The 12489-nt window shown below is 44.4% G+C and overlaps 1 protein-coding gene and 1 long non-coding RNA gene across 7 annotated transcripts in view; both read left to right on the plus strand.

Moving 5' to 3' along the window:
• Positions 1-211: 211 nt before the first annotated feature.
• The window catches only part of LOC110510398 (nuclear pore complex protein Nup50), a 29250-nt gene continuing 16972 nt past the window's right edge, over positions 212-12489 (plus strand). Inside the window, exons 1-4 of one of the 6 annotated variants that reach the window (XM_036956722.1) lie at positions 212-346; positions 2725-2807; positions 8852-8956; positions 11146-11365. In XM_036956722.1, the coding sequence (XP_036812617.1) occupies positions 307-346; positions 2725-2807; positions 8852-8956; positions 11146-11365 (448 nt within the window). In that variant the 5' untranslated portion in view covers positions 212-306. Of the gene's footprint in view, positions 347-1410; positions 1703-2722; positions 2808-8851; positions 8957-11145; positions 11366-12489 lie in introns of those variants that run through there. The other 5 variants (XM_036956723.1, XM_036956725.1, XM_036956724.1 and 2 more) reach the window with 5 other exon arrangements.
• LOC118942850 lies at positions 2826-5226 on the plus strand. Its single transcript, XR_005038486.1, has 3 exons — positions 2826-2941; positions 3036-3068; positions 3103-5226. It is a non-coding gene; the product is annotated as an uncharacterized LOC118942850 (long non-coding RNA).

Below are 12489 nucleotides of genomic sequence, written 5' to 3' on the forward strand. Positions count from 1 at the left end.
CCTCATCACCATTCTCTTGAGGAAGTGAGTTTTGGGGAATTTCTGGGGTGAATTTCAGTATAAATATTTTAAAACATGCAGACAAACAGACACTGAGCTCTTAAAAGGACTCTCAAACTCTGCTACAGGACTACAACTCCCATGAATGGTCCTATATTTCGCACTTGCGCATTGGGCCAACGGAGACGAGGCGCGCGGAGATTCCGTTTTGTGAAATGGCGGCGTGAAAAGGCCTGGACACATTTACTAAACTAAACCAAAGACTTTCTATTATATTGACAAGATAATCAAGTGACCGCTCTAACGATGGAAATACATGTTGTCAAAGATGGAATGCAGGCGGGAGGTAGAGACATTACTGAGCACGGTTACATGCACACAATAATGTGATTATTGTAGAAAGGTTAATATTGTTATATATGTTCATTTTAATCGTTTACATGCTTTGCAAGAAGCACGATTTCCCTAATAATCTGAAATCAAGCTACTGATGGAACTCTTGATAAATGCAACAAAACTGCTGGCCCAAAACAACATTCTTACCACAGTGACCGTGTTCTTTTTTGCCAAGACTATTTGATTCTGAGTTCGGACATATACAGTTTGTATGTTAAAACTTAAAACTATAAGATACAAACTTTCAGTTTTTCCAAACTCAATTAACTCGTTCACAAGAGGAAGGCTTGCTTTACCAAGTGCTGAATTTGGTCAGTTTAATATCAAATTATTATTGTGCATGTAAACGTACTCAGTATGTTTCCGCGCACACTAATACTTTGCTATTCAATGGATTGTGGCAGTAGGATGATTATGAAATAGTCTTGTAAACACCGTCCTCTGTTTATTTTAATAATCGGCGTAAGGTCAAAATCATACTCCGATTAAAACATCTGGTTTTCTGAGCAATCTTTCGAACTATTAGGTCGTGTAAACACAATCGTCATTCCAGAAGTGTATTGGACCTCTGCATGTGCTCGCGCCAGCCAAGTGAACAGCCCTCTTTAGCAGGAGTGAGTTTGAAAACAGAATCTATGCTTCCTAGAAGTCGTTTTTTCACATACAAACTCAGAATCAAATATGCTTCCCAAAAATAAATTGTTGGCTGTGTGGTAGAACGTTCATTTTGATTGCATTTCTAAGTGCTATCAGATATCCTTTTCAGATGTGTCTATGTAAACAGGATTATTACAGAATCGTTCTTCTTTCATACCATGTCAATATTTTTAATCAAACTATTATATTAACATATATATAATAATCGCATTATTGTGTGCGTGTAAACGTCGTCTGAGGTATATAGACCGGGAGAGATCGCGTGGACCATTCTAACCAATGAGAGGGCAGATACACATATATGAATAACATAAAAGTCGTTGTTTTATTATTATTTTTATTAAGTGCGTCCACTTTTATCAGTGCATTCGTAACAGCCTAAACATTACTGAAACTTTTATTCGACCAAATAAACCTCATGTAGCAAATTAAATGTTTAAATTCGACCAAATTCTACACTCTCATTGACCCCACACATACAACAAAATAAATCACAATTCCGATGGGCGGAGTAAAACCTCTCGCTTTGCCTCTTCTTCTTCGCTGATCGGACAACCAACGATTATTCCAAGTTTAGTAGCATTTGGAATTGATTTACTATCAAAGGGCAGTTGTTATCGAACATTTTAATTAAAGGGGGGGAAAAAAGGTATGTTTCTTTTATATATTCAATGACATCGGAGCAGTAGTTAGCCTATCAACACAGCTAGCAGGAGACTTCATGGCTGTTCATATTGTTGATGGTGGTGCTACTGTAGCTAGCATGGAATAAATCACATTATAGGGCCCTGCTAAACACGCAAAATACACTCTAATGTTACTCTGCACCACGTGTGACTAAAAGGTACCAAATATATCATGCCAAAAAATAGCAAGTTGTTAAATTGGTTAGCGAACTAGCTAACTTGTTAGATACATAAGTAACCCGTGTTGTTACCGGCAGCTGATATTTCGCCGAACTTTTTATAGTCCGCTAACTACTACTGTCTTTGATATTGACACACATTTAGAGTTGGCTAACATTAGAGAAAGGAAATCCACCCACAGATGGTTGGCCAAATTATCCTTAGCCAGAAGAGAAAATACGTACTCGATGATATGTAACGTTACTTAGTTAACTCGTAGTACATCTAGTTACTACCAGGCATTTCGATATCCTAATGGTGCAAGCTAAAGTTACCTGTGTTGATATTTCATCATTAGCGAGCCCATAACTATTCACTAAACAACAACACATACGGGCTCTTCTTTTGTCCTCCACTTTCCTGTCTCTTTGTACAACAGTTTGTGACTTAAATCAGTATCAACGTGTTGCATAACTAACTATATAAGATATATATATATATATAGATACATCATATATAATTTAATAACTAGCTACATCAACTCAGTCTAACAGGACATAGGGGGAAAAGCACTCACCTTAATCAACTAGTTACTGTAGTTAACTTAGTTTGCTGTTTACTGTAGTTAATTATGTTCGTCCAATGTCCCAGATGTTGAAATATTGTTTATTGAGATTTTCTAGTGTTTTATTGTATTTGTTTATAGTATACTTGTATCGTGTAACCACTGAAACTCACAAAAAATAACGAGACATTTTGAAGTATGTTATTAATGATCACCGTTGAATCATTTGTGTGTTGACTCATCTCTTGTGTTGTCTACCAGAGAGCAGCGTTGCCATGGCGAAGAGGATTGCCGACAAAGAGCTGACTGACCGGAACTGGGACCAGGAGGATGAGGGAGAGGAGGTTGGCTGCTGCACTGTGGTTCTACTGCCTCACTGATACTACTATAGACTGTCTAATAATACACAGCCTGCAGGCCTTCAGTGATAGAGGGGGTTGGATAGGCCTTCAGTGATTGGTATAGAGGGGTTGGATAGGTCTTCAGTGATTGGTATAGAGGGGGTTGGATAGGCCTTCAGTGATTGGTATAGAGGGGTTGGATAGGCCTTCAGTGATTGAGGGGTTGGGTAGGCCTTCAGTGATTGGTATAGAGGGGTTGGATAGGTCTTCAGTGATTGGTATAGAGGGGGTTGGGTAGGCCTTCAGTGATTGGTATAGAGGGGTTGGTAGGCCTTCAGTGATTGGTATAGAGGGGTTGGATAGGTCTTCAGTGATTGGTATAGAGGGGGTTGGGTAGGCCTTCAGTGATTGGTATAGAGGGGGCTGGATAGGCCTTCAGTGATTGGTATTGAGGGGGTTGGATAGGTCTTCAGTGATTGGTATAGAGGAGGTTGGATAGGCCTTCAGTGATTGGTATAGAGGAGGTTGGATAGGCCTTCAGTGATTGGTATAGAGGGGGTTGGTAGGCCTTCAGTGATTGGTATAGAGGGGGTTGGTAGGCCTTCAGTGATTGGTATAGAGGGGGTTGGATAGGCCTTCAGTGATTGGTATAGAGGGGTTGGATAGGCCTTCAGTGATAGAGGGGTTGGGTAGGCCTTCAGTGATTGGTATAGATGGGGTTGGATAGGCCTTCAGTGATTGGTATAGAGGGGTTGGATAGGCCTTCAGTGATAGAGGGGTTGGGTAGGCCTTCAGTGATTGGTATAGATGGGGTTGGATAGGCCTTCAGTGATTGGTATAGAGGGGTTGGATAGGCCTTCAGTGATAGAGGGGTTGGGTAGGCCTTCAGTGATTGGTATAGAGGGGTTGGTAGGCCTTCAGTGATTGGTATGGAGGGGTTGGGTAGGCCTTCAGTGATTGGTATAGAGGGGTTGGATAGGGCTTCAGTAATTGGTATAGAGGGGTTGGGTAGGCCTTCAGTGATTGGTATGGAGGGGGTTGGATAGGTCTTCAGTGATTGGTATAGAGGAGGTTGGATAGGCCTTCAGTGATAGAGGGGTTGGGTAGGCCTTCAGTGATTGGTATAGAGGGGTTGGATAGGCCTTCAGTGATTGGTATAGAGGGGTTGGATAGGTCTTCAGTGATTGGTATAGAGGAGGTTGGATAGGCCTTCAGTGATAGAGGGGTTGGGTAGGCCTTCAGTGATTGGTATAGAGGGGTTGGATAGGCCTTCAGTGATAGAGGGGTTGGGTAGGCCTTCAGTGATTGGTATAGAGGGGTTGGATAGGCCTTCAGTGATTGGTATAGAGGGGGTTGGATAGGGCTTCAGTGATTGGTATAGAGGGGGTTGGATAGGCCTTCAGTGATTGGTATAGAGGGGTTGGATAGGCCTTCAGTGATTGGTATAGAGGGGTTGGATAGGCCTTCAGTGATTGGTATAGAGGGGTTGGATAGGCCTTCAGTGATTGGTATAGAGGGGTTGGATAGGCCTTCAGTGATTGGTATAGAGGGTTACTCAGGAGCTAGAGAGCTGGTTGGATAGGCCTTCAGTGACGGTAGCCAGCCAAATGACAGCAGTCTACGTATGAGTTAGTTTTATGAGTTATATTTTATGAGAAAAAATAAATAAATTAAACACATTGTCTCCCCTCATCTGCTCCTGACTGCATCTGCTGCCATAGAAATAGAATGACTAGAACGGATGGTGGCATAATGGCAGGACTGGCGGCCATGTTGAGTGTCCCCATAGGAGCAAAGCTAGGTTATAAAATTTGAAGGTTAAAGACACCGGCTTCACAATAATGTTTGAGGTTCTACCTCTCTGAATCAACCATGTGATCAGCTCAGGTATTGGAGCTACGCTGCCTCGGCAGAAGGCAAGCTGTCTGAAACAGATCATGAGGTTGGTAAGGAAATAAAATAGCATTGAAGCTAATGTGAGAAAAGAGACAACCATCTAGCCAGCTAGCTAACGTCTGGGCTGAAGATTACAAGGTTAATAAGACAGAGGGGTTCTAATATCCCATAATTTGGCGATTCATGGGACCGGCGTTGCTAATTAGCAAGTAGTTTTCAACTGAGCTGGTCCCATGAATTTGTTTTATTTTCAAATCCTTCCTGATGGGAGTTATTACGTTGTTGTAACCTTGTTTTTTTTTTAACCTTGGAGCAAAGCAGGAAGTAAAAGCAGGAAGTGTACCCTGTGCTGTTATTTGTTGATTCAACTCTACAGACGTTACAAATAATACATTCCATTGTTTGAGCCACATCAGTGAACATCATTTGAATAAACATTCTACATTACCATGGAAATTATTACATCACAATACCAGGCAGCCATGAGTTTACCAGTCATATTACCAGGGTTAGAGGTTCCAAGCCTGTTCTATTCATTCTATTTACCAGTCATATTACCAGGGTTAGAGGTTCTATTCATTCTATTTACCAGTCTTATTACCAGGGTTACAGGTTCTATTCATTCTATTTACCAGTCATATTACCAGGGTTAGAGGTTCTATTCATTCTATTTACCAGTCATATTACCAGGGTTACAGGTTCTATTCATTCTATTTACCAGTCATATTACCAGGGTTACAGGTTCTATTCATTCTATTTACCAGTCATATTACCAGGGTTACAGGTTCTATTCATTCTATTTACCAGGTTTAGAGGTTCCAAGCCTATTCTATTTACCAGGGTTAGAGGTTCCAAGCCTGTTCTATTCATTCTATTTACCAGGGTTAGAGGTTCCAAGCCTGTTCTATTCATTCTATTTACCAGGGTTAGAGGTTCCAAGCCTGTTCTATTCATTCTATTTACCAGGGTTAGAGGTTCCAAGCCTGTTCTATTCATTCTATTTACCAGGGTTAGAGGTTCCAAGCCTGTTCTATTCATTCTATTTACCAGGGTTAGAGGTTCCAAGCCTGTTCTATTCATTCTATTTCATAACTACATGTGTGCTGCTGCTGCATTGTGGGAACCGAATAATGATTTGTTGCTTGTTTCAGCAAGGAGCAACAGTTACATCATGTTTAAGGCCATGTTACTACAGAAACTGACTCAACCGCACCAATGATCGGCCCCGTCTTCAGTCAGCCGTTTTTAATAGATCATTTACTGTTTATTTTCATGAAGGTCTTCATCTATAACCGTCAGTTACACGGTTAGCCCAGAGTTACTACGGTTACTGAGGTTAGCCCCGAGTTACTACGGTTACTGAGGTTAGCCCCGAGTTACTACGGTTACACGGTTAGCCCCGAGTTACTGCGGTTACTGAGGTTAGCCCCGAGTTACTACGGTTACTGAGGTTAGCCCCGAGTTACTACGGTTACTGAGGTTAGCCCCGAGTTACTACGGTTACTGAGGTTAGCCCCGAGTTACTGAGGTTAGCCCCGAGTTACTACGGTTATTGAGGTTAGCCCCGAGTTACTACGGTTACTGAGGTTAGCCCCGAGTTACTACGGTTACTGAGGTTAGCCCCGAGTTACTACGGTTACGAGGTTAGCCCCGAGTTACTATGGTTACGAGGTTAGCCCCGAGTTACTACGGTTACGAGGTTAGCCCCGAGTTACTACGGTTACTGAGGTTAGCCCCGAGTTACTACGGTTACTGAGGTTAGCCCCGAGTTACTACGGTTACTGAGGTTAGCCCCTTGTTACTACGGTTACTGAGGTTAGCCCTGAGTTACTATGGTTACAAAGAAGATTGTCAAATCAACATGTTGATTCAATGTTGTAGAACCCTCTCTTCAAGGGGGTGACACTCTAGACCCAAACTGTTATAGACCTATAACCATCCTGCCCTGCCTCTAGACCCAAACTGCTACAGGCCTATATCCATCCTGCCCTGTCTTTCTAAAGTCTTCGAAAGCCAAGTTAATAAACAGATTACTGATCATTTCGAATCCCACCGTACCTTCTCTGCTGTGCAGTCCGGTTTCCGAGCTGGTCACGGGTGCACCTCAGCCACGCTCAAGGTACTAAACGATATCATAACCGCCATCGATAAAGACAGTACTGTGCAGCCGTCTTCATCGACCTGGCCAAGGCTTTTGACTCTGTCAATCACCATATTCTTATCGGCAGACTCAACAGCCTTAGTTTCTCAAATGACTGCCTCGTCTGGTTCACCAACAACTTCTCAGATAGAGATCAGTGTGTCAAATCGGAGGATCTGTTGTCCGGACCTCTGGCAGTATCTTTGGGGGTACCACAGTACCCCTGTACTTATCAATGATGTCGCTCTTGCTGCGGGTGATTCCCTGATCCACCTCTACGCAGACGACACCATTCTGTATACATCTGGCCCTTCTTTGGACACTGTGTTAACAAACCTCCAAACGAGCTTCAATGCCATATAACTCTCCTTCCGTGGCCTCCAACTGCTCTTAAACGCTAGCAAAACCAAATGCATGCTTTTCAACCGTTCGCTGCCTGCACCCACCCAGCATCACTACTCTGGACGTTCTGACCTAGAATATGTGGACAACTACAAATACCTAGGTGTCTGGTTAGACTGTAAACTCTCTTTCCAGACTCATATTAAACATCTCCAATCCAAAATTAAATCTAGAATCGACTTCCTATTTCGCAACAAAGCCTCCTTCACTCACGCCGCCAAACTTACCCTAGTAAAACTGACTATCCTACCGATCCTCGACTTCGGCGATGTCATCTGCAAAATAGCTTCCAACACTCTACTCAGCAAACTGGATGCAGTTTATCACAGTGCCATCCGTTTTGTTACCAAATCACCTTATACCACCCACCACTGCGACCTGTACGCTCTAGTCGGCTGGCCCTCGCTACATATTCGTCGCCAAACCTACTGGCTCCAGGTCATCTATAAGTCCATGCTAGGTAAAGCCCCGCCTTATCTCAGCTCACTGGTCACCATAGCAGCACCCACCTGTAGCACGCGTTCCAGCAGGTATATTTCACTGGTCACCCCCAAAGCCAACACCTACTTGGGCCACATTTCCTTCCAGTTCTCTGCTGCCAATGACTGGAACGTTTTGCAAAAATCGCTGAAGCTGGAGACTTATCTCTCCCTCAATAACTTTAAACATCTGCTATCTGAGCAGCTAACCGATCGCTGCAGCTGTACATAGTCCATCTGTAAATAGCCCACCCAATCTACCTACCTCATCCCCATATTGTTTTTATTTACTTTTCTGCTCTTTTGCACACCAGTATTTCTACTTGCACATCATCACCATCTGCTCATCTATCACTCCAGTGTTAATCTGCTAAATTGTAATTACTTCGCTACTATGGCCTATTTATTGCCTTACCTCCTCATGCCATTTACACACACTGTATATAGACTTTATTTTTTCTCTATTGTGTTATTGACTGTACTCTTGTTTATTCCATGTATAACTCTGTGTTGTTGTTTTGTGCTTTGCTTTATCTTGGTCAGGTTGCAGTTATAAATGACAACTTGTTCTCAACTAGCCTACCTGGTTAAATAAAAATAAATAAATTATGTGTTGTACATATTACCTGGACTATATAGCAGAGTAAGGATGTGTTGTATATATTACCTGGACTATATAGCAGAGTAAGGATGTGTTGTATATATTACCTGGACTATATAGCAGAGTAAGGATGTATATATTACCTGGACTATATAGCAGAGTAAGGATGTATATATTACCTGGACTATATAGCAGAGTAAGGATGTATATATTACCTGGACTATATAGCAGAGTAAGGATGTATATATTACCTGGACTATATAGCAGAGTAAGGATGTATATATTACCTGGACTATATAGCAGAGTAAGGATGTATATATTACCTGGACTATATAGCAGAGTAAGGATGTATATATTACCTGGACTATATAGCAGAGTAAGGATGTATATATTACCTGGACTATATAGCAGAGTAAGGATGTATATATTACCTGGACTATATAGCAGAGTAAGGATGTGTTGTATATATTACCTGGACTATATAGCAGAGTAAGGATGTGTTGTACATATTTGATCCTATTTCTAATAGTGTTCTGATGGTGTTCATCAGGCAGGGACATTTTCCATCGCTAGTGATGATGTGATGAAGAGCAGGCCCATCAAGAAGGCCAAGCGTCGGGCTGCTGGTTCAGAGGTAGGCTGCCTGACTGACTAACCAACTCCCAAGGGCACTAGCATGCATGCTGTCTGTGTGTGTGTGTGTGTGACTAGCTGTTGACCTAGGTGACGTAGGTTACCTGACTGACTAACCAACGCCCAAGGGCACTAGCATGCATGCTGTCTGTGTGTGTGTGACCAGCTGTTGACCTAGGTGACGTAGGCTAGAAGCTGGCATTAATGGCCACATACTTTTCTAGACTCGTTAACTAACCAACACCACAGGAACTAGCTCACATGCATGCTGTCTTAGTGTGTCAGGGGGAAACCTGGGTCATGTTCATTAGAAGAAAAAACAAGTGTTTCTTATTGCACAAGTTCAGGTGGCAACTACATCCCTGTTTCACGTTTTCTTCAGTTTAGTGCCTACTGAACACAACCCAGCTTTACATTAACCCAAGGCAAGCAGTGCTTCCTTCCTTCCAGCTTTACATTAACCCAAGGCAAGCAGTGCTTCCTTCCTTCCAGCTTTACATTAACCCAAGTCAAGCAGTGCTTCCTTCCTTCCTTCCTTCCTTCCTTCCTTCCTTCCAGCTTTACATTAACCCAAGGCAAGCAGTCCTTCCATCCTTCCTTCCTTCCAGCTTTACATTAACCCAAGGCAAGCAGTCCTTCCTTCCTTCCAGCTTTACATTAACCCAAGGCAAGCAGTCCTTACTTCCTTCCTTCCTTCCTTCCAGCTTTACATTAACCCAAGGCAAGCAGTCCTTCCTTCCATCCTTCCTTCCTTCCTTCCTTCCTTCCAGCTTTACATTAACCCAAGTCAAGCAGTCCTTCCTTCCTTCCAGCTTTACATTAACCCAAGTCAAGCAGTCCTTCCTTCCTTCCTTCCAGCTTTACATTAACCCAAGGCAAGCAGTGCTTCCTTCCTTCCTTCCTTCCAGCTTTACATTAACCCAAGTCAAGCAGTCCTTCCTTCCTTCCTTCCTTCCAGCTTTACATTAACCCAAGGCAAGCAGTGCTTCCTTCCTTCCTTCCTTCCAGCTTTACATTAACCCAAGTCAAGCAGTGCTTCCTTCCTTCCTTCCTTCCAGCTTTACATTAACCCAAGGCAAGCAGTCCTTCCTTCCATCCTTCCTTCCTTCCAGCTTTACATTAACCCAAGTCAAGCAGTCCTTCCTTCCTTCCTTCCTTCCAGCTTTACATTAACCCAAGGCAAGCAGTGCTTCCTTCCTTCCAGCTTTACATTAACCCAAGTCAAGCAGTGCTTCCTTCCTTCCTTCCTTCCAGCTTTACATTAACCCAAGGCAAGCAGTCCTTCCTTCCATCCTTCCTTCCTTCCAGCTTTACATTAACCCAAGGCAAGCAGTCCTTCCTTCCTTCCTTCCTTCCAGCTTTACATTAACCCAAGTCAAGCAGTCCTTCCTTCCTTCCAGCTTTACATTAACCCAAGTCAAAGCAGTCCTTCCTTCCTTCCAGCTTTACATTAACCCAAGGCAAGCAGTGCTTCCTTCCTTCCTTCCTTCCAGCTTTACATTAACCCAAGTCAAGCAGTCCTTCCTTCCTTCCTTCCTTCCAGCTTTACATTAACCCAAGGCAAGCAGTCCTTCCTTACTTCCAGCTTTACATTAACCCAAGGCAAGCAGTCCTTCCTTCCTTCCAGCTTTACATTAACCCAAGGCAAGCAGTGCTTCCTTCCTTCCTTCCTTCCTTCCTTCCTTCCTTCCAGCTTTACATTAACCCAATTCAAGTAGTGCTTCCTTCCTTCCTTCCTTCCTTCCAGCTTTACATTAACCCAAGGCAAGCAGTGCTTCCTTCCTTCCTTCCTTCCAGCTTTACATTAACCCAAGGCAAGCAGTGCTTCCTTCCTTCCTTCCAGCTTTACATTAACCCAAGGCAAGCAGTCCTTCCTTCCTTCCAGCTTTACATTAACCCAAGTCAAGCAGTCCTTCCTTCCTTCCAGCTTTACATTAACCCAAGGCAAGCAGTGCTTCCTTCCTTCCTTCCTTCCAGCTTTACATTAACCCAAGGCAAGCAGTGCTTCCTTCCTTCCTTCCTTCCTTCCAGCTTTACATTAACCCAAGGCAAGCAGCGTTTGCTTCCTTGGATGCCAGAACTCTTTTTAAAGAGACCCCTCCAGTGATGTTTTAGCCTAATGGAGGGAGATGGAAGCATCCAGTTCCCCCCTAGTGAATCCAGTTTCCTTCTTGTCTTTTCTGCCTACAGGGGCAGAGTGGAGGAGCATTCACAGTGTTTAAAGGGTTCTCCCTGGCCCCTACATCGGGAACCGGGCCAGCCGCTGAGGGGATCACAGCCTTCTCCGGGTTCGGGAATGGGGTAGGGTTTAAACCCCTGTCTGGGCTGTCCAATGGGAACAGTGTCAAACCTGTCACTCCGGCCCTCACCGGGTTCACCTCGCCTACTGCCACCAAGACCACCACACCAGGTAAGAGACGGATTGTTTGGGGGGGGGGGGGGGGGGGGGGGGGGGGGGGTGGAAACCCGTTGTACAGTTAATGTGCAAGTCCGATAGGATAACTTGTGAAAGCGAGTTGAAAATCCTTCATTGTTGAGCGGGATCTGCTATTACAGGTTAATGGAGCTGAATCACTGGGGTTCGTTGTGTGGATCTGCTATTACAGGGTAATGGAGCTGAATCAGTGAGGTTTGTTGTGTGGATCTGGTATTACAGGATAATGGAGCTGAGTCAGTGGGGTTCGCTGTGTGTGTCAGCTCCTCTCCCAGTGTGGTGCCTGAGGGCAGAATGACAGAACAGAAATGCTCCAGTAGTCAGTCAGTCTAGGACGTGCTCGTTCTCCGTCTTTCGTTCTCCGTCTCTCGCTCTGTGTGGTGCTGTCACAGCCACACAGCTCTTCTTCTCTACCGTCAAACACAGGGCATACTGCGGGCGTCCGCAGGCTTCCCATCTGAAACACAGGGCATACTGTGTTTCAGGCTTCCCATCTCAAACACAGGGCATACTGCGGGCGTCCGCAGGCTTCCCATCTGAAGCACAGAGCATACTGCGGGCGTCCACAGGCTTCCCATCTGAAACACAGGGCATACTGCGGGCGTCTGCGTGCTTTCCATCTGAAACACAGGGCATACTGCGGGCGTCTGCAGGCTTCCCATCTGAAACACAGGGCATACTGCGGGCGTCTGCAGGCTTCCCATCTGAAACACAGGGCATACTGCGGGCGTCCGCAGGCTTCCCATCTGAAGCACAGGGCATACTGCGGGCGTCTGCGTGCTTCCCATCTGAAACATAGGGCATACTGCGGGCGTCCGCAGGCTTCCCATCTGAAGCACAGGGCATACTGCGGACGTCTGCGTGCTTCCCATCTGAAACACAGGGCATACTGCGAGCGTCTGCGTGCTTCCCATCTGAAACACAGGGCATACTGCGGGCGTCTGCGTGCTTCCCATCTGAAACACAGGGCATACTGCGGGCGTCCGCGTGCTTCCCATCTGAAACAGTTTGTCCATTTATGATGACGCCATTTTGTGATGTTTTGGTGTTCGGCATGATTCTTCATAGATCTGTTTTGTCATTCAATGATAGGCTACTTT

The sequence above is a fragment of the Oncorhynchus mykiss genome, chromosome 21 (genome assembly GCF_013265735.2).
Source record: "Oncorhynchus mykiss isolate Arlee chromosome 21, USDA_OmykA_1.1, whole genome shotgun sequence".
Taxonomy (NCBI): domain Eukaryota; kingdom Metazoa; phylum Chordata; class Actinopteri; order Salmoniformes; family Salmonidae; genus Oncorhynchus; species Oncorhynchus mykiss.